The following is a 27,122-nucleotide window of genomic DNA, read 5'->3' as shown; positions in this document are numbered from 1 at the left end:
TTGCTGACAGGGTAATTGAGGTACACAGAAACTTATCTGAACTTATCTGAATTAGAGCTATTACTCTGTCCATCACTGTCCACCAGAGTATCAAAGTTACAGGAAAAACATAAACGATAAGAAAGATGGCAAAGTAAGGTAGAATGGAGAACAAAAAAGCTGGAGAGAAAAAACACTAAGCAGTTCAGGGGTATGCTTTACAAATATTTTAGATGGCTTTGGAGAGAATGTAGTATAAAAATGGTGCAGTGCAAAAACAGAGGATTGTGAAGTGCACTGCATGGATAATTTTTAGGCACACTATCATTAAGAATATTTATGATACTGCATTGTCAAAAATTCTTCCTTTCTAAAACAACAAAGCCAACAAAGACTGAAAACTAATGCATTGAAGCATGCACACAGAAATCTTTTAGCCTGAAATATTTCAGTATGAAAGATGTAAAAGATGATAAATTGATTTTTTTTTGCGTTTCCTAATATGCAATTTTTAAAACTGCATAATATATTAAATATTTTATAAGAATTGCATAGAATAACATATATGAAGTAAAAGCTGCTCCCTAAACATTATGTCCTTGCTAAACAAGGTAGAATCCTTCATGCTAGGCCTCCACAGAAGAAAGTATCTCTAGCAAGTTATTCCTCCTACTGCTCATTGCAATAGTCATGCTAATTATTATCTCAGATATAGCCATTTCTTCTGTCCTGGTTTCAGTTAGGACAGAGTTAATTTTCCTCCTAGTAGCTGGTAGGGTGCTATGTTTTGGATTAGGATGAGGAGGGTGCTGATAACATGCTGATGTTTTAATTGTTGCAGAGCAGTGCTTACACCAAGCCAAGGACTTTTCAGCTTCTCGCTCTGTCCTGCCAGCGGGCAGGCTAGGGGTGCAGCAGGAGCTGGGAGGGGACAGACCCAGGACAGCTGACCCAAACCGGCCAAAGGGGTATTCCATACCATCTGACATCATGCTAAACAAAAGCCGGCTGCTTGGGGATAGGCTGGGCATTGGTCAGGGGGTGGTGAGCAATTACACTGTGCATCACTTGTTTCATACACATTATTAGTAGTAGTACTATTATTATTATTGTTGTTGTTATTATTATTATTGTTATTATTATTTTCCTGTCTTAATAAACTGTCTTTATCTCAACTCACAGGCTTCACTTTCCCGTTTCTCTCCCCCATCCCAGAGAGGGAGGGGGGAGGGTGAGCGAACGGCTGTGTGGTGTTTAGCTGCTGGTTGGGTTAAACCACAAGAGTCCTTTTTGGCGCCCAATGTGGGGCACAAAGGGTTGAGATAACGACAGATCTGACCAGAGTGTGTTAAACTAAAATTGGTATAACTATTAGACCTGCTTAATAGTTGCTAGTCACAATGTTGATTGCTTTAATCTCAAGTCTGCTGTGCCTGTTTTCCAAATTGAGTTTTATAGCACGTTACTTACTGTATGTGCTCCCTGTCGTGCTGTTTATCCTTTCCGGGCCCTGGTTTAAGATCATTATTATACTGTGCGGTGTAACAATGGCTTATGAAATGATGAGATTTCTGGTCATGACTCTAACCTGGTATTTGTACTCAGCACTGTCGTCGACTCTATACTTTGGAAACCATATCTCGAAAACTATTAACAATTACACCTATTGCCTTTTTTCGTCAGGGAGCCAATCTGTGGAGGGGAAAGGGGAAGATATCTTTTCATACTTGTTCACTCTCCCTTTCTCCTTCACCACCCTCTTATCCTCCGAGCTAGTTAGGGTAGTTCTCCATGTTGAATATCCTTGGGATACTCAGACCAGCATGTTCTTGTTGTTATGTCTCCTGAATGCACTTCAGGTTTTGTTTAAGGTTAAACAACTACTTAGGAATCTCATCCAGAGATCTGTCCTGAGGCGGGATAGTTGTGAGTGGCAGGGAGTGTGGGAGGATATGGGCAGGTTTCTAGAGCAGTGGGCACCTCCAGTGTGTTGGAAATTCACCCCTGAACAACTGCAAAATCCTAAAAAACTGGTAGAATGCTTGAAAAAAGGGTGTCATGACTCTGGCAGTTCCAAAGTGACACAAATCACTGTAGCATGCTGGGGTCTGGCCTATGCCTATCAAGCTGCAATTGATGCTACTATCAAAGGGTGACAGACCCTGCGGCCACTCCAAGTCCTGTGACAGGTCCAACGGCCACTCCAACCCCTACGATGGGCCCTGCAGCCGCTCCAGCCCCTGCAGCCGCTCCATCTCTCGCAGCCGCTCCAGCTCCTGCAGCCGCTCCAGCTCCTGCAGCCGCTCCAGCTCCTGTGGCTGGGTCAGAGAAACGAGCTGTAGCAGTGCAAGTTGCCCCTGCAGAGGGTATTCCAACCCCTGTAGCAGGCCCTGTGGCTGGGTCAGAGAAACGAGCTGTAGCAGTGCAAGTTGCCCCTGTACACAAGGTGATAAAATGGTATAGAGATTCAGGTCGTTTAGAACACAGAGAGTCTTCTGCTAGGTCTAGGTATAGAGAAGACGAGGCTGGGCCATCAGAGGTGCAGGAGGATGAAGATGTTGAAAAATCAACAGTAATTACCTGAAACCTATACCTCCGTGAGCTACGAGATGTGCGAAAAGATTTTGGTTGCTGCATAGGTGGGCAGCTTGTCACTTGGCTGCTCCAGTGCTGGGACACCAGAGCCAATTGTGTGGAATTAGAAGGCAGGGAAGCCAGATGGCTGGAATCTCTTGCTAGAGACGCAGGCATTGACAAAGCAACTGGAGATGGAGCACGAGCTTACAGCCTCTGGAGGTGTCTCCTGTCAGCTGTGAAGGAAAGGTATCCCTTCAAGGAACAACTTGTATGTCTACCAGGCAAGTGGACCACTATGGAGAAGGGAATTCAGTACCTGAGGGAATTAGCCGTATGGGAGGTGATTTATGAGGACCTAGACAACGGACAAATATCCACAGATCCAGCCAGATGAAGTCAAGTGTACATGACCCATGTGGTGGAAGTTTGTACGGAGTGCACCATCATCATATGCCAGCTCATTGGCAATAATGGCCTGGAAAGAGGATGAGGAACCCACAGTGGATGAAGTGGCTAAACAACTCCAGCAGTATGAAGAAAGTCTCTCCTCTTCCCTACAGGCCTGCATCTCGGCTGTGGAGAAACTTTCTGAAAGCGTCCATCAACTAAAAGAGAATACTTTGGAGAAACTTTCTGAAAAGGTCCACCAACTTGAAGAGAGATTATTTTCCTCCCCACCTGTACAAACCAGTGTCTCAGCTATTAGGAGTAAGCGTTCATCCGTGCAAGGAAGATGACAGAGAGGGTACACACCCCATGCCACCCTGTGGTTTTACCTACGTGACCATGGAGAGGACATGAGAAAATGGGACGGAAAATCTACCACGACCCTAGAGGCACAGGTACGTGAGTTGCAAAAGAAAACAATCGGGAAAAAGGGGTTCTCTGAAAAGTTTGCTGCTCCAACTTCCAGCATGCAGTCCTTTAAACATAGAAACGAAGATTCTGACCAGGGCTAGAGGGGCCCTGCCTCCAGCCAGGGGGAGGAAAGGGACAATCAAGTTTATTGGAATGTGTGGATTCGATGGCCTGGCACGTCAGACACACAGAAGTATAAGGCTTTAGTAGACACCAGTGCACAATGTACTCTAATGCCATCAAGCTATAAAGGGCCAGAGCCCATCTGTATTTATGGGGTGACGGGGGGATCCCAGCAGTTAACTGTATTGGAGGCTGAAGTGAGTCTAAGTGGGAATGAGTGGCAAAAGCACTGTATTGTGACTGGCCCGGATGCTCCGTGCATCCTTGGCATAGACTATCTTAGAAGAGGATATTTCAAGGACCCAAAAGGGTTCCGCTGGGCTTTTGGCATAGCTGCCTTAGAGACAGAGGACATTAAACAGTTGTCTACCTTGCCCGGTCTCTCAGAGGACCCTTCTGTTGTGGGGTTGCTGAGAGTTGAAGAACAGCAAGTGCCAATCACTACCACAACTGTGCACCGGCGGCAATATCGCACCAACCGAGACTCCCTGATTCCCATCCATAAGCGAATTCATCAACTGGAGAGCCAAGGAGTGATCAGCAAGACTCATTCACCTTTTAATAGTCCCATATGGCCAGTGCGAAAGTCTAATGGTGAGTGGAGACTAACAGTGGACTATCGTGGCCTGAACGAAGTCACGCCACCACTGAGTGCTGCAGTGCTAGAACATGCTAGAACTCCAGTATGAACTGGAATCAAAGGCAGCCAAGTGGTACGCCACAACTCATATCGCTAATGCGTTTTTCTCCATCCCTCTAGCAGCAGAGTGCAGGCCACAGTTTGCTTTCACTTGGAGGGGAGTCCAATATACTTGGAATCGGCTGCCCCAGGGGTGGAAACACAGCCCTACCATTTGCCATGGACTGATCCAGTCTGCGCTGGAGCAGGGGGAGGCTCCTGAACACCTGCAGTATGTCAATGACATCATTGTGTGGGGTGACACAGCAGAGGAAGTTTTCGAGAAAGGGAAGAAAACAGTCCAAATCCTTCTGAAGGCCGGTTTTGCCATAAAACAAAATAAAGGACCTGCAAGAGAGATCCAGTTTTTAGGAATAAAATGGCAAGATGGATGTCGTCAAATCCCAATGGATGTGATCAACAAAATAACAGCTATGTCTCCACCAACTAGCAAAAAAGAAACATAAACTTTCCTAGGTGTCATGGGGTTTTGGAGAATGCACATTCCAAATTACAGTCTGATGGTAAACCCACTCTACCAAGTAACCCGTAAGAAGAATGATTTTGAATGGGGCCCTGAGCAATGACAAGCCCTTGAACAAATTAAGCATGAAATAGTTCATGCAGTAGCCCTTGGGCCAGTCCGAACAGGACCAGATGTAAAGAATGTGCTCTACACCACAGCTGGGGAGAATGGCCCCACCTGGAGCCTCTGGCAGAAAGAACCTGTGGAAACTCGAGGTCAACCCCTGGGGTTTTGGAGTCGGGGATACAGAGGATCTGAGGCCCGCTACACTCCAACCGAAAAGGAGATATTGGCAGCATATGAAGGAGTTCGATCTGCTTTGGAAGTGGTTGGTACTGAAGCGCAGCTCCTCCTGGCACCCCGACTGCCAGTACAGGGCTGGATGTTCAAAGGAAGGGTCCCCTCTACAAATCATGCAACTGATGCTACATGGAGCAAGTGGGTTGCACTGATTACTCAGCGGGCTTGAATAGGAAACCCCAGTCGCCCAGGAATTTTGGAATTTATTATGGACTGGCCAGAAGGCAAATACTTCGGGATATCATCAGAAGAGGAGGTGGTCCATGCTGAAGAAGCCCCACTGTACAACAAGCTACCAGAAAATGAGAAGAAATATGCCCTGTTCACTGATGGGTCCTGTCGTATTGTGGGAAAGCATCAGAGATGGAAAGCTGCTGTATGGAGTCCTACAGGACGAGTTGCAGAAGCTGCTAGGGAGAAGGTGAATCAAGTCAGTTTGCAGAAGTGAAAGACATTCAGCTGGCTTTAGATATTGCTGAATGAGAAAAGTGGCCAGGATATAAAGGACTGTTGTGGTTTAACCCAACCAGCAGCTAAACACCACACAGCCGTTCGCTCACCCTCCCCCCCTCCGTCTCTGGGATGGGGGAGAGAAACGGGAAAGTGAAGCCTGTGAGTTGAGATAAAGACAGTTTATTAAGACAGGAAAATAATAATAACAATAATAATAATAATAACAACAATAATAATAATAGTACTACTACTAATAATGTGTATGAAACAAGTGATGCACAGTGTAATTGCTCACCACCCCCTGACCAATGCCCAGCCTATCCCCAAGCAGCCGGCTTTTGTTTAGCATGATGTCAGATGGTATGGAATACCCCTTTGGCCGGTTTGGGTCAGCTGTCCTGGGTCTGTCCCCTCCCAGCTCCTGCTGCACCCCTAGCCTGCCCGCTGGCAGGACAGAGCGAGAAGCTGAAAAGTCCTTGGCTTGGTGTAAGCACTGCTCTGCAACAATTAAAACATCAGCATGTTATCAGCACCCTCCTCATCCTAATCCAAAACATAGCACCCTACCAGCTACTAGGAGGAAAATTAACTCTGTCCTAACTGAAACCAGGACACCTTCCCACATGGGATATGAATATATATATATATCACATCGTTTTGTGAAAATAGTCAGCCAACTGTTACAGAGAATTCTCTCCTTATAGATTTCATAAGATACAGACAGTTTCACTGTGTTCTCTTTTGTTTCTTAAGAGACAAATCCTTCTAAGAGAATCTGTAAATTCCTGTAAATGCAGTGTTTGCTAGATGTAGCAAAACGTTACCATGAAACATTTGAGGACATAAGAACTTATATTAGATAATACCCCTGTGAATAAGAGATTAAAGACTGACCACAAAACATTATTATTTTTTATTTACTTCACTGTCAAGGTATCTTTCCAGAGGAATAGTCACAAAGTCACTCAGTCATATCAAAATTGAAAAGGAGATAAAATTAGCAGGTGGGGGGAAGACACCAGAAATATGGATTCAAATCCCAAAGATAATTTAGGCTCAGTCATATTCCACATATACACTACTTATATTCTTTCTTTAGTTTCTTTAAAAGCTCACTAAAGTTGAGATATTTATAGATTCCTTAAATGAAAATTTTTCATACATCATCTGAGAATGGAAATCTTGTACCATTAAAAAATTTAATTGGCGAAATTATTAACAGGAAATAATGAAGCATATAGTTAAATTAACACTTCTCAGATCGCTGCTATAGGGAATTAAGTATAAATATAATTTGTATATGCAAAAATCTGTAAACTACTTAAAACAAAACAAAAAATGGAAAAAAGTTTGCCTATGTTGTGTATAAACATTTGTGTCTCAATAAGCAGATATTAAAATACTTTCACATTCAGGTTATAGTTATCTTGTTTATCTCAAAAAACATTCAGAAAGAAATGTGAATACAAAGGACAGTTCAAAGTAGGATTTAAGAGCTATAAGACTGTTACTACCAGGCATTTATACAAACTCGTCCACCTGATTAAGGAGTTGCTCACATTTACTTAGAAGAAATACGTAACATATAACTTGTCTGATAAAAACAGGTTCCCTTTTGAATACTTAAACAGCTGGAAAACAAGCTACAGTCCAAGTATGTCACTGATATTACCAAATAAGTCTGGAAACACCAAACAAATATATATTATAAAGCCCTAAGTTTCCGAACACCTAATTACTCAACAACAACAACAAAATCAATTAAAGCTGTACCCCCTTAAGAATAACACATTTTGAAGAGTAAACACAGAATAAGAAAGAATAATAAGCATGACTAAAAAACTAGTACTTTTTCCCACAGAATACTGAAACCTCACACGGCACACATGACTTGCTCAAACTGCACTTAGAACAGCATTGTTACTCCTTCCACAGGCATATAACATGGCACTATCTCAAGCTACAAAAAAAATAATCATAACTAATCCAAAATTTATTTAATCAGAAGATATTAAAGCATAGATAGAAATTATTTCACACTCAAACAAAAGGACCACTGCAGATTTATCATCAGGAAAATTCAAGGCATTTCTGCATTGCTATACAACATCCACATGTGTCACAACAAGGTAATTAAATTCTGTGCAAATTTCTTTATACAGATTGATAGAATCAAATATAGTTTTAATAAAACTTCACCAATAGCCAAGTATACCCCTCACTCTACCAAAGAAAGAGAAAAAAACGCTTAGTGCTACATCTGCTCCTCCTCCAGTCATGGTAAACTATTCATGATCCACAATAGAGTACACACCCCTCTCTAGCTTCAAAAAGCACTGAATTATTAATGAATATTTTGGGATAAAGAAGAAAAAGGTTTTTATGTTTAATGATGTCCCACATGGGAAGCATTATATAATGGACAAAAATGTACCCTGGAGAGAAATATTTCCTTAATATCTTATTATCCTAAGTTCGCTACTACAGTAAAAAGCCACCTCTATCCTCAAGCAATATCACGTATCACATTTTTGTCATTAGTGAAACATCCAGTTATCAAAAAATATTTTTAGATCATTAGAAAGATTGTAACTGATTTTTTAGTACACATAGACTTTATATTGCACAAGAAACTTTGGGTTTTCCTTTAAATAAAGGTGATATCGTACTTACTTTTCTGTCTGGCCAATTATATTTTGCAAATATCGTATCATATGTGTCCACAGCTCCATCAGTAATCAACATTATGGCTTGGCTGCAAATACTTCCTTGTCCTGTGTGGTTGAACTGTGAAAGGAAACATTAATTTTGGTACAACATTCCTACTAGATGAAAGTAGATGGCATCCCACTGGATAAACACAGATCTTGTCAAATCTCTAGCATGCTGAGAAGTAGGTGGAAAACTCTCAGGTTGAAAGCATTTTATTATAGATACGTTCTAACTGAATTATAACTTGAATTGTGTAACAGAACAAGGATTTGCTATCTATGCCCATTTTATCAGCTTTTAAAATACACTGAAACATAGATAAATATAGTACCTCCTCAAATTAAAAGTCTAAGTAGAAAAGAAAGGAAAACTATACTTTTTCCATTTTAGATAAATGATATGTACTGATTCATACACATATGGTCTGTTCTGATATAATTTTAAAAGTACGAGCTACAAAAAATGAAGTAGCAATGAATGACTGATAATTTTACTGTGAATTACAGAGGATACACCAGTTAGAGACATAAAACTACTCATATGGCGTTTGTATTCACTCAGGATTACATTCCATACATTATTTTTCATAAAATGTTAATCTGAGGGGACCAAGCCTCCCATATTCTCATATTCCTCAAAATGAATGTGCACATGTAATTAAAGTTGCTGAAGAACAGTACTAGAGCACAGGTACTTAGACAGAAAGTATGGAGTTTGGAGTATGCAAGGAATGTTTCATCACTGCACTGAGAGAGGATTTTCTCCTGGTCAAAGAGCCAGTCACAGTTGGGCTGAGCCATAACATAAGTTTTGACCTCTTGATTCTGTAGTTGGCAACAGAATCTGAGTAGTAGTCTAAATCCATTTTTCTCTATATATTCTTATTCCAGAATAGGTTCTTGTTGATCTGTTATTTTATGTATTTAAGGAACTTGGGTGAAACATCTAGCATTAGCAACAAAATGGAAAAGTTTACAATTTATTTCCATTTTAGCTGCTATGTACTGAACATTAAAAAAAAAAAAAAAGTGAAACTTGTAGCATTGCACACAACTCTATTTTTATAGGTTGGGCTAAAATTTGAATACAATGATAATGAATGAACAATTCCCTTTGCTCTTCCAATTCTCTTCCTACATAGTTTTCAGGTATGTTACCAACTTTTAAGTTATTCAAGTCCTTATCCTACCACTTTTCTCTTGGTACAGAGAAAGCCAAATATTAATTACTTGTCTACCTTGTTCTGCCTCACCAGCCTATCTGTGCTGAGTAGTCCTCAAAAAAAAGGTAGTCTGGATTCAACAATTTTTTCAGCAAATTTATTTTATTTATTTATTCAGAGTATTCTAGTTTGATTTGGGCTAGTGACTACTGTCTTTAAGCTTTCTGAAGTCTACTTACTCTCACTTATTTGTTGATCCTCCCAGAACTCTATAAAACCTTTTTAAAACCTTTTTGTAAAAACAGGTTCTTAACTCCTAAAAATATCATCTTTGTAAATATGCAAATTTCCTATTTGTAGTAGGAAAGGGAGTGGATTGTGGGTTACAGCAGAACTCTGTTCTCTTTTCTTCTTCCTTTTCTACATATGAGCAATCCCATCCACAAATATTATTCAACAACCACCTTTATCACCTTTTGATCAAATGCGAATATTAGCTAACATGCTCTGGCTACAGAAACACATTACCTAGAAAGCCCACATTACTCAGGGCTTTACAGTGAATTAGCTAGATAGGTCACTGCCTGTGAGAAAGCTGTCTGTGATACCGGCAAAGTAATTTATCCTTAAAATTCTTCAGTCATGCCTGTTTTTCCAGTCTTACCCACACACAAAACTATTAAAGTGGGATTCCTTAATTAGTATGATCTTAAATGTCTTTCCTCATAAAGATGAAGTTATGTAGTCAAGAGATATATTCAAACAGAATGGTTTGGGTTTGCAGGGACCTTAAACACCATCTAGTTCCAATCCCTCTGCCATAAGCAGGGACACTTCTTGCTAGATCAGGTTGCCCAAAACCCTGTCCAGCCTGACCTTGAACCCCTCCAGGGATGGGGCATCAACAACTTTTCTGGGCAACCTGTTGCAGTGCCTCACCACCCTCATAGTAAACAGTTTCTTCCTCAGATCTAATCTAAATCTACCCTCTTTTAGTGTAAAGCCATTACCCCTTTTCCTCCCTGACTGGAGGAGGTCTGAAGGACCAGAGACAAGTCTGTCCCTGATAAAGCCCTTCTCTAGTCTTCATATGGACAACACACTTTGAAAGAAGCAAGTTATAGTAACAGGGAAATTAATGAAGAAGGAATGCCTTCATTTATTTAGTTTAAAACATTAATCTGTATGCATCCGCATTATTCTACATAGTTATCTGTTTGAATATTTTGAAGAATGAGATTAAATTCAAATGCTTTGATGAGTAATATCTTCTCATATTTGTCTAGAACTTTAATTTTATTGAATAGCAAGAGTGATGAAAGGGTTTTCCATAATAATAACAATGACAAGGGACTTATGATGAACTACAATTAACTCAATGATTCATCAGTTAGCAGCAAAAATTTCAATGCATCCTGACGTTTAGAGCATTTGGTTGTGATTAACAGTCTTTGAAATGTCACAGAATTTTATTTAATTGGCTATGATTTTTTTTTTAAAGGTAATCACTGCAAAGACCACATTTGTCGCCAAAAGAGATAATTGCAGTCATCACATGACATAGTAGGTGCCTAAGTACTGTACCAAGCACTTCTATGTTCTTACAGCAACTAATGAACACTGCATAAATCAATGGTTGGAAAGAATGTGAAAGTGGATTTTAAACATGCTTTTCAAAGAACAGTATCAACATCTTCAGGTCTTAACAACCTAGGCAAACACTGAATTTGAAATGCAGGTAATTGCAAGACAAAATTATCTGAGTTTAATTACTGTAACCTCTGAACCATTCTAAAAATCCAGCTAGAATCTCAATATGACTATCTAAGACAAAGCTTTTTTTTTCTTTTTTCTTCCTCCACTAAGACAAAGCTGTTTTTTTTTCCTTTTCATTTTCTTCCTCCACTAAGCTTTTTTTTTTTTTTTTTCCTTTTCCTTTTCTTCCTCCATATGTGCACCTTCCCCCACCTGCATTTTTTCTTTCTTTTAAATGTACACTAGACATCCTTAACTAAGCTGTAATTCAGAAGAACCAATTTCTGGCATATAAAGGTCACATGCTGTACACAAAGTAGAAAATGGTTAGCTACATTGTTTTAAGGATAGCTTTTATTTCTGTGCTAGGCTGCGTAATAGAAACTCTCAGAGACCTTTTGATATGCCTGTATATAATAAAAAAATATTTTTTATACTGTGTATTCTGGAAGTATACCTGCAAGAATGCTTGAACCTATTATATTCCTTATTATAGTCTAAATTGAAACAGTCATTTTCCCAGCTTTAAGAGATCTGAGCATACATGTAAGCATGATCCATCATGTTTTACTGGATATGAAGTGTGAATCTCTGTCAAGGACAAGCTGTTGTTAAAAAGAAATATAGAGGATTACTTGGACATGTCCATCACTAATATTAACATTACACAATATTAACTAACACCAGCTGGACTGTCACCATGATAACCATCTCAGAAGAGATTAGTCTCTATCTGTAGTCCCAACAAGAATGCCTAAATATGCATGGAACTACATTCTCATCATAACTGGTCATCTAGAAAACATAGTCCATACATTTCAACCCAGTAATTTGGCATCAAATCACTGTTTTTTGTTTGAACCACATTGCAATTTCCCACTCTCCCTCCCCCCAATTGGAAAAACTTTTAAAAGCCTTTCAATAATCTTCATTGAAAAACTTTAAGTAATATATCTTGTAAAGACTATTTTAATGGTTACTCTTAACCATTAAAAGTCCAAGTGATTTTTGTTTTCATTCACCTACCAGCCATTTTAAATAAAGGGAAAGCTTTTTGGGAAATACCAAAGCATTTTCATTTGTATCTTAATTTGCTAATACCAAATTTAAAAGAAAGCTAGTCTAATATGCTGATGATGCAACCAAGCTCGTAGCATCCAGGCACATAGCAGTTGTTGTTCCTGTTGGAAATGTTTAGTAGCTTTTACTGACTCATTAATGCAGTTGAGAGGTTATCAACAAGATGAAAAGAACAAGGATTTGTCTTTCTATTAAAAAGAATGAACCTTGGGTAAGATGGAGCATTCTAAATGAATCAACAGAAAGCAATTTTCATTATCTTGCTCACTGGGAATTGTATGTAGAATCATTTCAAGGAACTTTACAACTGATATTCCAGCTCTTGGAATGGGAAAGTCCTGAGATAATAGTTTAAAATTTCTTTAGGACTCATTGATCACTGATTGCTAGTATTTCACCTTGGGAATCTTGGCACTTACATGTTAATGAAAGTAACGTACTTTTTGAACCGGTTCCCTTTTTATTCTTAGTCTTGAGGCTAACTAGAATACCTCACAGTTCCCTCCTCAGAATTTTCTCTGGCCTTTGACATATTTGGAATTTACAATGGCGTTTGCTACATATGTCTTGCTTAACGAGCTTTGCTGCAGCTTTGTGATATAGCAGTTTACAGATTTACTAGCGCTTATTAATTTAGAGAACCTGAAGAAGAGAGCTGCTTGTAATTAGTTGTTTGGTTTTTTTTTTTTTTTTTAAAAAAAAGCGAACTCTGTTTCCTTTACAACAACCTTTAATCTAAACTGATATTAACAGAAGTTGTTAACAGTGGCTTTAGTCCTACCACGCTACCTAAGCTTTTCATTCATAATATCATGAGAAATATTTGATATGGGCATTTTATTTTTGTTGTTTTTCCACTTCGTACTGACCTTCTTTCATTATTACTACTGTTCACGTTTTTCTTCTCTTTCCTTGCTCTTTCCAAAATTCTCAGGAAGATATAGAGTCGGATGAATCAAAATATTGCTAAAATCATTCTCTACTGGAATATGAAGCATTACAATATATTTTACATTTGCCAGAAATGACAAAAATATCTCTGAAATACATTAAAAAAAAATCATGATAACCAGTAAGACCCATGTATACCTTGTGATAAATGAAAAGCATTTCAGGCAAATACACTAGGTCAGATTTTTTTTTCCAGTACAATTTGCTTGACAATTAAGTATGTTACGATGATATGGCATTTGGGTGAGAAACTAGATGCCCTACACTAGATTATCTCCACAATCATGATGTTCATCTTCCACTGACTGCATTTGTGTTCATAGACATTATTAACAAGGATGTTACCAGAAATCAAAAGTTGACTTCATCCTTTTGGTAGATAAATAGTTAAAATAATACCCCTGAGCTGATGAGGCTAAGCTTTCCATTTCTTCCTCTTAAAGTATTAGAAAACAAATACACAACTGTTCAAATAGCTTCATTTATATAAGCTATGAGATGTTAATCATGTCAGAAGTCAAACCAACGAGCAGTTTTTGATCCTAGCATTTATTCTCAAAATGCTTACGAAATACACAAATTCCTGTAATACCTAAAATGTTAGCCCTTCCAAAGGGGAGGAGGAAAAAAAAAAAAAGGAATGATTTGAACTGTGAAATTTGCATGTTACCCTGATGTTTTAACACCTACAGTAGCTACTGAAATCAACTATGTTTAATATAACTCAGGCATGTGTAGGTGTATAGTGTGTATACACAAACAAAACTTATAAATATAAAAAGCTAGTAAATATAAAAATGTCAGCTTGATCTTTCACCATATATAGGTTATAGACAGTTCTTGCTCTATGGACAATATTTTACTCTCATTACGGTTTTGGAGTGAGTTCTAATTTATCTTAAAATTGACAGTAATTGCTAAAGAGCAGGAAAAGTGGCAACAGTGCAAATCTGAAAAGCATTAACTTACTTCATTGAGCATGTTGAAAGCTTCATTTAAAGCAATGTCCAGCATTCCAATTCCTTTTGCAAAAAGCTTGTCAAGGTGTTCCCTGAAATGCTGAAACAAACAATGTTTTGTCAGATTGTTTTTACAACACATATATTGATATCAATGATTAATGATTCCTTCTTGAGACCTATTTCTTTAGTTTAAATGACAGCATATTACATTCATAAAACACAGTAATTCCTGGTCAATCCTTTTGACTCTTGAAGTCACACTAAACTAAGGACACATTAAAAAAATAATAATGAAAATATGTCATAAGATTTGTTTTGTTTTTGGCTAGTTATTTCTCAAGCTCTTTTCGTTTGCTTTTTTGTTTGTCTATTTAGGGACAAAACTACATATACTAATTTTTACATTATTTCTAATTTTTTCAACTTTTTGGTTTCAGGAAATATTACTTAATAAAAATAATTCATCCTGAAATTTATCTTTGCGATCCTGTTTTGTGTTATGATCTCTCTCCAAAAGATGATAGACCCCACTTCAGTTTAAGTGCAGTTTATCCATGTCAGAATAATATTTAGATTGTTAAAAACTCATCTATGCAGGAAGACAGGGCTTGCTAGATATATGTGATTATCTTCAGTTTTATGTTGTGTAGTAATAAGCCTAACTTTTGCAGTTTTAAATGACTCATCAATTATGCATTTCCATACTTGCTGTTTGTGAGCATTGGCAAAATTTTATAGCAAGCAATTCTTAGAGGCTTATATGCCAGCATTCATCCTATATTTCCCTATATTTCTAATCATATGCTATTTCCCCAGATAGGCCAGAAGGTTGAACAACTTCATAAATTTTACACTCAGCAAAAATATAGGACTTCTCTAAATTGTGTAAAATATGTATATTAAATTGTAACTTTTAGAGAAAGTAAGTTAAACACATTTTCAGAAGAATGGCAACACTTGTTTCTGAAAATAAGATGTTTAGAGGAAAAGGAGTCCTTTAGGTTTATAAGGAGCAATACATCATTAAATACAGTATCATGAACCATGCTGCCATAAAAGTACACTCAATGAAATATCAACAAGAATGTATGTCAGTCCCCTGATTTTATCTGATGAAAACACATCTTTTTATTTTATAACTAAATAAAATGTTTTATAATGTTTTATAATAAAATTAAAAGATATTACAGCAGTGGTAGATTCCCTCCTATTTCATTATTAAATTTCAGGAAGTTGAAAGAGGAAAATTACAGCCTAGCTCTAGGCAATTTTGAAGCACACACTATGTAAAAAAAAAAAAAAAAAAAAAAAAAAAAACACCAAAATGATTTTTCCCCTCTATTTAAACATAGCTAACTTCAGTAATTCTATTCATTATCTGCACAGTACTAGAGATTGCAATATTAAATATAATTTATAAATATAGCAATTTGGAATAAGAAAATAAAGACATGCGGTGGGGAGTACCATGGGAAGCAAATCTTTTGTGAAGCATTATTTCAGTCTCCACAATTGGATGAAAAAGCTCAATAAAATAGTAAAAAATAATTTTTTTATTTGTCAGTTCATTAGTCTTAAAGCATTATCATATCTGATAAAAGAAAATCAAAGTAATTATATTTGTAGAAGAATTAAAAATGCTACTGTCTGTTAAATTATGCCATATGTCATTAATTTTTTTTACAAAAAAATAAGAATGAATATAAAATACACAAATATTCAATGAGCACATTGACCTCTTGTTATTCTGTAGCCCATTTGTCATTTCAAATTATCTCTAAAATTTAGGTACAAGCTGATCATAAGCCACATGGGCATATTCTTGACTTGAACTAACATGGCCTGGAAATTGAGGTTGGCAATGCAAAGACAGCAGTTTCCCAGACAGGGGCTCCGTCAACTGTCAGCGGCACAAAGCAGCATGCTTTACGTAGCTATTTCAAAACACAGCTGGTCTGCAGTCAGATTAAAAGACCACTGACTTCAATGCATGTGGCCATCAAGCCGTATACAAACAAGACTGTTGCAATCATTAAAGCTTTTCAGAAACTCAGAAAATACACCTTTTTAAAAATAAACAAATAAATTTAAGCTTACATTGATTAGAAATTGTTCACTGGAATTCTTCAGAAACTGAAATATATCATGTTTAGAAAATTCTCCAGGAGACATCTTAGCACAATGAGTTTTACATATAGATGATATTTTTTAAATCAGACAGTGTAGATTACTGTTAAACATCGAAAACAAGCAGTTCACTACTGTTGATGCCAAAACCAATTCAAAACATCAAAGTTATGTATTGACCAGAAGCTTTCAAGCTGTTGGAGCAGCCCTATGCTTACAGTCTGCCTCCTCATCACATGGGACTGAGGTCAGTTTACAGGCATCACAGATGCTTCTACTAACACAGTTAATTCACCCCAAAACCCCAAAAAAGAGTTCTCTGAAAACTGATAAAGCCAAATTTAGTAGTGGAAATACCTTTTCTTAAATCAGGTATGGTAAAATAAATAATTATTACAAATCATATTTCTGTTTGTAATACTTTACTGCTTCATAATTAAACTAGAATTATTTTGCTACTAAAAAACAATTGTTTATAAAATCTCTGAGCATTTCATGAATGAGCACTGTGGAAAGTTTATGACAAAGCATCTACATTATCAAGTATGAACATACAGCATAAACAGATTACCAAGAATTACTAGTAAACACTATAATCTCTAGTGTATAATTCAGTTCACATGATCTGTCAGAAGAATTAAATATTTTTTCTTGCCATAGCGTGCTCTCTCTGTATATAAAAACACACTTTCTGAAAAACACTTTGTGAAATATAATAGTGACGTTTGATATAAAAAATGCTAAAAATGCTAAAAATCAATTTAATGCACTGTGATTTTTAACAAATCATTGTTTTCTGCCTCCAGGCTTCTGAGTGAACAGATGCTACAGAAGGTGATTCTGCAAAAGGACCAAATGACTAAAATGAGTCTCTGTGTTTTTACTGACTCCATTCTCTATCTTTGAAGCGTTTTCCATCTTCTCTTTGTTGTTTGAAAGTTTCAACACTCTGCATGACCGCTAGAAAAAAAAATCACACAACATGCCACTTAATATTCATTTCCCTTTTACCACACCAGATGCCCCGGGTGTGTGGCATTAACTGGATCCGTGTGAAAAGAAGTCATGTTTCCTTTTACAGACAACACAAGTAACAGCATCCTCAGATAGTCCACTCTATACCTAGCTGAGGTTTTTATTAGTAAACAATCAAAAATTACTAGTGCACTCCTGCCAGTCATGCTATAGTGCCCCTTTTGTTATTAGAAAAGACAAGGCATTTTTAAAGGATTGTATCCTTGGTATGAGGATTACAAAGCTTCAACCTAGTGTGCCTAGTAAAATTAATCAACAACTTGCCCACACAACATCTGCAACTGCTATCCAATAATTTGGTTCCTTATAAATGCACTGCAAGACAGAAAGATATATTTCAACCGTCTGCTACTGAAAAAAATGTCAGGACAGGACCTTAACAGCTGAATCATCAGTTTAAAGAAGAAGAATAGATGATTTTGGAATGAGGTAACAAACACCTCAATTTTACTGTCAATAACTTTCATAAATCAAACATACCAGAAAATGGGAATCCCTTTTGTAGCAATTCAAAGAGCCATTATATCATCTTCTAATTTAATCTTTACATTTTCAATAGCTCTTTTAGTAGCAAACTGCATAAGCAGTAATACTGGGCCACCTCAGCTTCTCTCTACTGTCATATTGGAGCCCTTGTAGATTAGTACCTGAATTACCTGGTGTTTGAATTGAATATCTGGTACAACAGTGTGCACAAACATTCGCATGCAACTGGATGCCTAATTTCCATGAGCAATTAACATAACATGCAATATCTAATTGTGGACTCAAATACCTAATTGACATGCATAATCTTGGTAACTCTGAATGCAAATTAGGCACACAATTATGACAATCAGACTGATGTCTGATTACAAAATTATAGGGCTCAATACAGGAGAAGTCTTGTCTTACTACAATGAAGAAGCTTGGATGTGTTCAGCTGTGGAGGTATCTAAGATCAGTTTAGACATGGCTGAAAAACATAACTTGAAGAGAGTGAAGAGACAAATGCACTCGTGTGTCAGCCAGGACAAGATCGTTGCATGCTTCTGTGGAGGGTTCAGCCAGGAACATCAGTGATGCGTACACTTGGTCTTGTCTTTTGCATGCTGCCCATTTTGTCTGCTCCTCAGTTGTTTATAAACACTGTCTACTGTCATAAACAGGAAATCCCAGAGATCCTAACAATGAATATTAATCCATACGTACAAGCCGCAAAGGTTTTCTCTCCTTTTCTTTTTAAATTTTGCAAACTTTGTTTTAGATGGTCATCTAAGTCAGAAACAAATCAACAGATAGATTTGCTGGACCTAGAATCAGGAAATGAGTTCTTGTCTTAGCTATAGTTACAAATACGCCTGTTTGATGAAATATGGGGATATATTGAACAGCATATACTGTGGTTTTTTTGTGTGTGATTTTTTTTTTTAATCTTTGGTCTTCCAAAACCAAATCTTACAGGCTGTTCTACTGGCTTCACAAGGTTTACTCTGAGATTATAAAAACTGACTGATGTCTATAGTCACAACAAGATCTCACTTCACAAAATCTCACTTCCTGAAAGTAAACAGTACCTCAATACACTCCTAATAAAACAGAAGACTCTGCTACAGTCAGGGAGTTTTTTGGCCTCCATTATGGTTATATCAGGATACTCCACAATCTGCCAGCTTTTATCATTCTTAAGAAGAAAAAGAAAGAAGACAAAAAGTATTTCCCTCTTCATTTGACAGCTGAGGAAACAAACACATCTGAAAACCAGTAACAAGACAGTGAAGCAGAGAACCAAGTTCCAATTCTCAAATGCCAGGTTAAGTGTTCTAACAATGAGATCTAAAGAAAAAAAGAAGAGACAAGCTGCTGACTAACATAATCCATGATGTTTGGCATTCATGTTTAGGTATAGCTCTTTACAACATAGCAAGCCTTTGCAGAATTTCGCTTATGGATTTTCCATAGCATCATGACAGTTAGTCACAATAATGGCATGCTTGGCTCAAGTTTTAACTGCCACACTATCCACAAGACTTCACAGGCTATTTTAATGGATTTTAGCAGAAGGACACAACCCAAAGCCTCACAGAGAAACATATCACCCCGTAAATTCAGCTTGCTCTGACTCATATCAGATCTTTGTTTCTGGAAGACCTGAAAACCTCTTGTCCTTTTCATATCGCATTTCTATACCACTGACAAGATGGAAGTACATTGGTAGTGAGTTTACTGTTGTACACTGCTGAACAAATCAAGTCCCCATCAAGTCCCCACCTGTTGCCTTCCAATTTACCTAGCCACACATTCTTCCCCCCCACCTCCACCCTCCATTTTAGGCCTTCTGCCTTAGTAGCCTGTGTCATACTTAACTTCCCATTTAAATGAAGTTTGCAGCATTTCAGTTATAACCAACAATGTTTTGCATCTCCTCTTGTTAAGGGAATAAGCTACACGGGATTCCCAGAGCCCTGTAGGGATACCCATCTCTTTTTCTAGCTGTTTTGAGATTATCAGAAATAATACCATTTACCAGCAGTAAGAATACCCAAATTACAGGGGGTTACAGGACCAACTTGTAGTCCTTACCTGAAGTCTAAGTATACACGAATAAATATTTTTCACCGATTCCAAAGGGTGAAGGAACAGTCCACAAGTGATACATGCAGCAGAGTTTATATAATTACACTGGCAAAATAAGATACTTGCCATTGTCTGACAAAGGTGAGCTTCCTACAGAAAAACATTGCTAATGAGTTCAACATTTCCTCAGATTTCTGTCAGTTTTAGTGCAAGTCTTTGCTCCAACCAGTATTAGTTCCCATATTCTTCCATGCATGCAGTAATTTGAAATTTTCCTGATACATACTTGGCAAAGATTTATCAGATTTGTGATGAGGAACTATATCAGCATAGAAATGAGTAAAAAAAAAAAAAAATACAATCAGGAGTCATATGTGTGAGGTACAAGAGTGAGAGAGTTGTTTACTGACATGTCATGGGGATGCTTACTCACACATACTAACAGTTGATAAATCTGTATTTGTACCTGTAAAATGCATTTAAGCATCTTGTTATTGAATATTCATTGCCAGTGCAATCACAGGTTAGCTTGTTCATGATGATTATCCAACCTGCATTGCGTTGGTAGACTTTTTTTTTTTTTTTTTTTTTTTCAGAAAAACAAATATGGGATATGAAAAGCCATGCTGAACAAAGTGCTCAAGATTCAATATATGAGATTAAAAACAAATTATTGTTAAATTAGTTCACTAGGGCTACAATAGAAAAAGTTCAGAGCAACTTTCAGTGGTCTAAGGATAGCTTAAACTTTTGGAGGTCTATAATGACTCGTCAGCTTTTTTAAAAAAAATCAAAATAGCTTTTTTTTTTTTTTTTTTTTACAGCTAAGCAATGCAGGCAGCAATCTTTTTCGGAGATATAAGAAGATAGATAAATATACACTTAAGTAATTTGCGTAAATAAAATTCAATATGCAAAATTTGTATTTACCAACCTGTTATTGGCAACATTACTCAGCCTCATTGCTGAATCACTCTTCTGATTATTTAAATTTCTGCTAACTGCATACAAAAGTAAAAGCTCACTGGAAGTTATACACTACGTCTGTCTATTTTTGTCATTCCAATTTATGCAAAGGTAAGTTCTCGATTTAGTTTGGAGTTATTGTGCCTATCTGTGCATCTAAAAGATGATATATTTCATCTGGAAACATTTATAGAGAAATGTCCTCAACCTATATATAGTACAATAAAAAAACATATAAAAGAGGAATGCATATTGTAATATTGTTACATTAAATCTGGAGTTACATTAAATCAGACTGACATTCCAATTCCTTTGGGGTAGGTAAATTTTAACATGGAGTTTCTCAAAGACGAAAACCTCTTGGCTCAAGAAAACTAGTATTAAAATAGCCAGTTCCACATGTTTGTAATTTGTGGAGAAAGTACAGACAGTGACAGAATAGTGTCTGAATTATTTCCCACTCTTTTTTAAATTTATGTATAGAAAATTGATACACTTCAAGGTAGCAGCTGTTTAATGCTAATGCCTAATTATAAATTAGTCTGTTTAATGCTAATGCCTAATTATAAATTAGTCTGGTAACATTCAAATATATATTACATATTTTACATTACTAAGACATATTTAGGGGGCACAGATTCATTTTAACCCCATTTATACTACCCAATGTAACTACAGATTTAATCTTTGTGATAAAGTAAACTTGAAACAAGTTTTGCAAATTATGAATAATTTACAAGATTCTGAAAGTGTGTCTCCACACATCCAAATCTGAACCTCCAAGGCCAGCACATATCCTAGGACAAAAATTTATGACAAACACTATACTATGAAAAATTTTTGAAAGAAGTGGATGCAACCTGATGCCTGCCGTATCACCTGTAAATGATAAGTATTCTAAACCAAATTACTACGTTCTTTTATTGTAAAAATGAAAACAGAAATACTATATGTTGGAAGAAGTCTAGTGCTGGAATATCTGTTTTCTACCTTAGTAGATATAGTGGCACTTATATTAACACCAATAACATCACTATTATATTTGAAGTTTGCCTTTTAAAAATATATAAAAATTAATTTGATTCAATCGGGTTTCTCAAAAGGCTGTGCTTTCAGAAGTTATAGCTGACAAATTTAGTTAGATCCTCACTGCTTCACCATTTGGAAAACTACATGTAACTATCTTTTAAAAAATCAATGATTTTACAGAAAAAAATACTTGATCAAAAACATGTTTGTAAACATATACTAACATATCTCTTCCTTGTAGTTTGTTGCTAGCATTAAATTAGAAAAATGAAGTTTTTACATGCAGATTTACAACCCAAGGCTGCATTACTCTGCAGTTCTTGACATTGGTGGGGAACAGGTTTAGATGTTTCGAATCATCCCTTCTGTCAATGTATTCTCATACTTTCTTAAAAGAAAACATAAAAGTTACATGATCAAAATGTTGGAGATTCAGGGCTGAAAACCTGCTTTTTCTCCAACCCTCATTCCCTTTCCATAATAAAAACGCATTTTTAACAAAAATGTTTAAATGCCTTATTATGTAATATATTCGACCTATTCGATGTCGTTTAAAAATCTACTGCAATACACCAGACAAATATTTATTAATGCTATAATCAAGGAATGATATTGATCAAGTAACCCTCGCAAGTATGATGAGGCACTTCTAATTTCAATTTCTAATTTCACTATGGCAACTACCATGAAAACTGTACCCTCTTTCGAAACATGCATTTTGTTAGGTTGAAGATTAGAAAGGTAAAATTACTCATGTTATGGTTTCTTTTCTATCTGACTACTCTTACTGAAACAATTCAGGTTCAGGAATTCTCTTTTACTTGGGCTCCTTTATCACTTAAATCAAGAAGTAAACTTCATTTTGCTCTCCTCATTAAAATGCCTGTGGGAAAAAGAGACCAAAAATGTAAAATACATGGACAGGGAAAGGCCATGCTGCATCATTTAAATAAAGATGGGACCAGATTGCACATTAGAAAGGAACAAATGTATCTTCAGCAATAAAACTGGGTTGTTACGCAAAGAGAAATGAAACTTCCTTGCTTTGCATGCACTTTTACAGATCTACTCTAGTGTCAGGCCCACGTTACTGAAAGACAACGAGAAGAATAGTAGGGTGAAGGGAAAAGTGGGCTTTCCAAAAACTTTCCTGACTCTTAGAAAACTGGGATGCAATACTCAAAGGAGAGTTTAACCACTTAACCACAGAGCAGATATCAGCAGGTTACAATACTTTAGTTACTTTTTCATACTCTAGTAAGACTGGATTTATTTAAGTAGTTCCTACACTGTGGTCCAGAAAACAATGGTAAGTGATTTAGATCCAAGGAGACAATGTGTAGAACTAATACAGGATTTCCAATACTGTTGGGGGGGGGGATGTCACAGTTTTTTTATTTGTTTGTTTGTTTGTTTGTTTTCCCTCCAATAACGAGGGGATTTTCTGGAAGTGTGGTTCTTTGGCAGCCTGTTATATTGTCTGGGCCCTTTGAAGAAGCATTTCTATAAACCATCCCTGAATGTGAAAGAGCATGTACATTTGCTACCACTCTTTGTATTGAATATTTAGCACCAATTGTCATCAAGGTATTCATTTCCCAGGGTGCTATAAGCCGTAAGGCTGAAGTAGTTTCTTGTAGCCTACCAAAAAAACGCTCTTATAGTGCATTCCTTAAAGATGCTCCAAGGTTTTGTCTTAACTTGGGAGGCTGTGCATGGGATCAGAATAGGCTCTGGCTATAGCCCAGCCGCCTGAGGAAGATTGCTACAGGTGGCAAACCAAACCTTTTTTTTTTTTTTTCTTCAAATAAGCAGCTCTCATCTCTCTTGCCCTGGCCCACCTGCACCTGTTGTTAGAATTCAAAATCCATCATCCTGCTATGAAACTGGTTTGTCGTCTAGCAAACTACAAATACAGTGGAAGTGATAAGGGTAGCCTAATCTTTGAGATTTTTTTTTTCCATTTCCTTGTCTTGTTAGAGTTTAGAGATGAAAGAAAACTTGGTTCAAAGAAAGACATTGAGTATGTTTAAGTGACATCCTCAGAGTAGAAAGACTCCATTTGAATCCATTTGAAGCATTTCAAAGCAATTTCTTGTATTTGCTTCTAAGTAGTATGTTTATTTGCTTTACATGTGATCAAGTCAGATGAACCTAGCAAGATGCAGTTATTAAAAATTGCGGTGTGTGTGTGCACATTTGTGTGTGTGATAGGAGGGGCAGGGGAAATGTTTTTTTTTAAGGGTCATTTAATGGGAGTTCTTTTACGTTGATACTCATGTATTATGGTTAAAAAAATCAAATATATTAAGTGGTAGAAATTAAAGTTCACTCAGCGTAAATTAATTACTTAGTAAAACTAGTTAATGCATACTTCCAGCAACAAATGCTGCATTAATAAATACCTGTCCTTAGTTAGCAATATAAAAAAAAAGAACGAACATTAGGTGTTAGGTAACACAAACTCAGAAACTTTTTGATCAATTAAATTAAAATGAATCTGCCATTAAGCAACATATGGGTATATGTTAATCTGCATTTTGATCAGTTACAGAGTGACGGAAAGGTTTACAGTTGGAATAATTCCAGGCAGTACATCTCAGTCATATATTTGAATCTCTAGCTTTAAGTCTAGATCTCACACAACTTTCATATGGGTCACTAGAGGCACTCAATAAAGTGCTGCTTTAGAAAACTGCAGCACAGTTCACAAATAAGGGTCTTCAAAAGCAAATTATTAAAAACAATTTATGTCATTCAACATAGCAACCAAATTCTATTTAGATATTCTAAAAATCAACAGTGGAGAACATCAAGCATACTAAGCAAGCAGCCCATGAAGAACAATTCCTGCAGAATGTTGGTGTATATTTAGGTGAAACGTGAAGAACTCATATGAATAATACAATAAAGTTTAGCATAACCAGATCGAGTGAATTTTGTCTTGTCATACATAAAAAGATGTAGTTCAGACACTTAGAAGTATGTTTTCTGAGCTATACTTGCTGATTCCCACAATGTCTCATTGACTTCTATAAGCAAAATTGAACTACTATGTTGAACCTTACACGTAATTCATTGCTGAGCTGAGAATCTTCTGGTTTGCTTTTAGTTTAAAAAAAAAAAAAAAAAAAGTATTTTGAAGAAGACAAGTCTGCTGACCATAAGCAAGACCCGTCATAGGTGAACAAGTCAATTTGGGAGAGAAAGCTTTACAAGAGAAATTCTGTAATAACACGTGGCTATTTTAACAGTCTTTCAATCCATAAGAAACAGAACTTTTCAACTATCTTTTACACCATGACTTTCATAATTTCAAAAAGAAGCACGGTGCAGTATTGCTTGTACAGAGCAATGTCATTTGAGTGGCAGGCAATAAACCAAACTCAACTGCAGATTTATACTGTAGTATCCCTTCAAATAAAATAATCAGTGTATTTTTTTTCCTGAAAAAATGCCAGCAGTGTGTAATTCATTTGTGCTCACACACAGAGAACTTTCTTGAAAGAATGCATTATTATTTTGACATGCAAGCTTGGAATGGCCACATATTTCATTCACATAGTATAATATTTGTTTTCATTTGTTTTGAGATTTGTTTCAGCTTCAGTGTTAACATGACTTAAGACTGCAATCTCTTCCTCAGTCATTTTTGCTAACAGAATGATAGTTTAATTTAAAGCAACTAAAGTATTTTAGTTTAAAAACAAATAATTACTAAACTTTATTAACAGTATATTTTCAACAATTTTTGCATTTTTCAAATAACTTTATTCAATCAGATTAACTAGGAAAATATTTCTTTTTCTTCCTACTGAGTGACATCACACTCCTTTGAAATGGCACAAGGAGAACAATTAATAAATTCTAAGAATGGAATGCATTATTCTAGAAAAAGATCATCATAGCACCTTGTTATGCTCTGCATCCTAACTCTGTTGTTTTGTTACTTTCATTCCTTACCTCTTTGTTTGCTCTGTCTGCTTGAACTAATGTTCCATTCAGACACGGTTCAACATAGTGAAGTTCTTCATTATACTATAGAGAGAAATAAAAAGTAGGATGAAAAATTTAATTAAAAGCTTTGAAAGATACATTTTAATTTAATGATTTAGAACTACAATGAAATATGCATATAAAGCAAGAACAATATGATTTAGTTCATTTTTGAAAGCTGGCCATGGTATTTTTTTTTTCTTTTATGTGCTTCCTATTGTTTCAGAGATTTAGACTTTTTAAAAGGAACATTCAATTGAATGGATGCCAACACTCAGGTGGAATTAATGGGTAATGTATACACTAGATGGTATAAATATCCTTCAAGCTGAAATCTGAATAGTATTAAGAGTTCAGATTTGATGCATCACTGTCACAACTCCCAATTCTTTGTTACATATACAGAAAAACCGGACGAATAATTGAGGCATTGGTTAACATGTTTTGGAAGGTTGATAGTGGAACAACCATGCCAAAAACTCTGTGAGCTTGAATCAATCTGGAATATGTCTATCAAGTCAGAACTTCAGTCAAGCAACTAAGACCTGAAGCTGTGACAGATCTTGAAAGAAATCTCTGCTTATCTTGCAAGGTCCAAGTAAATTAGATACTCCAGTCCCACTTTCAGAAGCATCTTAAGAATTTAAACAAAGTGTCATCAGCATGACAGATCTAACAGACATCAGATCTAACAGAACCATGGATGCTTGTCACTTGACTGAAAATTGACTTGATCGTTTAAATCTTTTAAACCTTTCAGTAAAGGTCAGATTAATATAGATGCCTTCAAAAATTCTACATTAGATGTAGAGATATAGTCTTCACTTATTTCCTCTTCTTACTAATTTGATCTAATCTAGAAGTTATCACAGATCAAAGTATGAGGTCTTTGCATTTTGGTTCTACTTCGTTTCACTCTTTCACAGACATTAAGTGAATCAGAAGATCCATACCAGACAAGAAAAGACAACACATTAAGTTAAGCCAAAAATAATGATGGAAAGCATTTCATATGATTAACATATGCATTTATTCAATTATTCCTCCATCTCATGAGGAATAATTAATAATAAATAAAAAAAAAACCTTACAACAACCTATTACAAAGTGCTGTTTACACAAGGTTCTCTGTCACTGCAAGATACCATCATCTCTGCCTGTACCTCTGAATTTGTTCTGCTCTCTCTTCAATTTAACACCGATCCTTCATCTGCACATACGCCTAACCATAGACCCCTGCAACCTGTTCCACATAGGACATCTGTTATCATCATTCACATGAACAGTGTACTATTT

General features: G+C 36.5%; 1 protein-coding gene across 1 annotated transcript in view; it reads right to left on the bottom strand.

Moving 5' to 3' along the window:
* CACNA2D3 (calcium voltage-gated channel auxiliary subunit alpha2delta 3) overlaps nt 1-27,122 on the bottom strand; it is a 455,579-nt gene that overhangs the window by 231,243 nt on the left and 197,214 nt on the right. The window contains exons 9-11 of the mRNA XM_035558456.2: nt 25,794-25,868; nt 14,125-14,214; nt 8,169-8,282 (exon numbers count right to left, since the gene is read on the bottom strand). Coding sequence (XP_035414349.1) covers nt 8,169-8,282; nt 14,125-14,214; nt 25,794-25,868 — 279 coding nt within the window. The remainder of the gene's footprint in view (nt 1-8,168; nt 8,283-14,124; nt 14,215-25,793; nt 25,869-27,122) is intronic.

The sequence above is a fragment of the Cygnus atratus genome, chromosome 10 (genome assembly GCF_013377495.2).
Source record: "Cygnus atratus isolate AKBS03 ecotype Queensland, Australia chromosome 10, CAtr_DNAZoo_HiC_assembly, whole genome shotgun sequence".
Taxonomy (NCBI): Eukaryota; Metazoa; Chordata; class Aves; order Anseriformes; family Anatidae; genus Cygnus; species Cygnus atratus.
The sequence above is the reverse complement of the archived record's forward strand: the minus strand, read 5'-3'. Positions and strand labels throughout refer to the sequence as shown.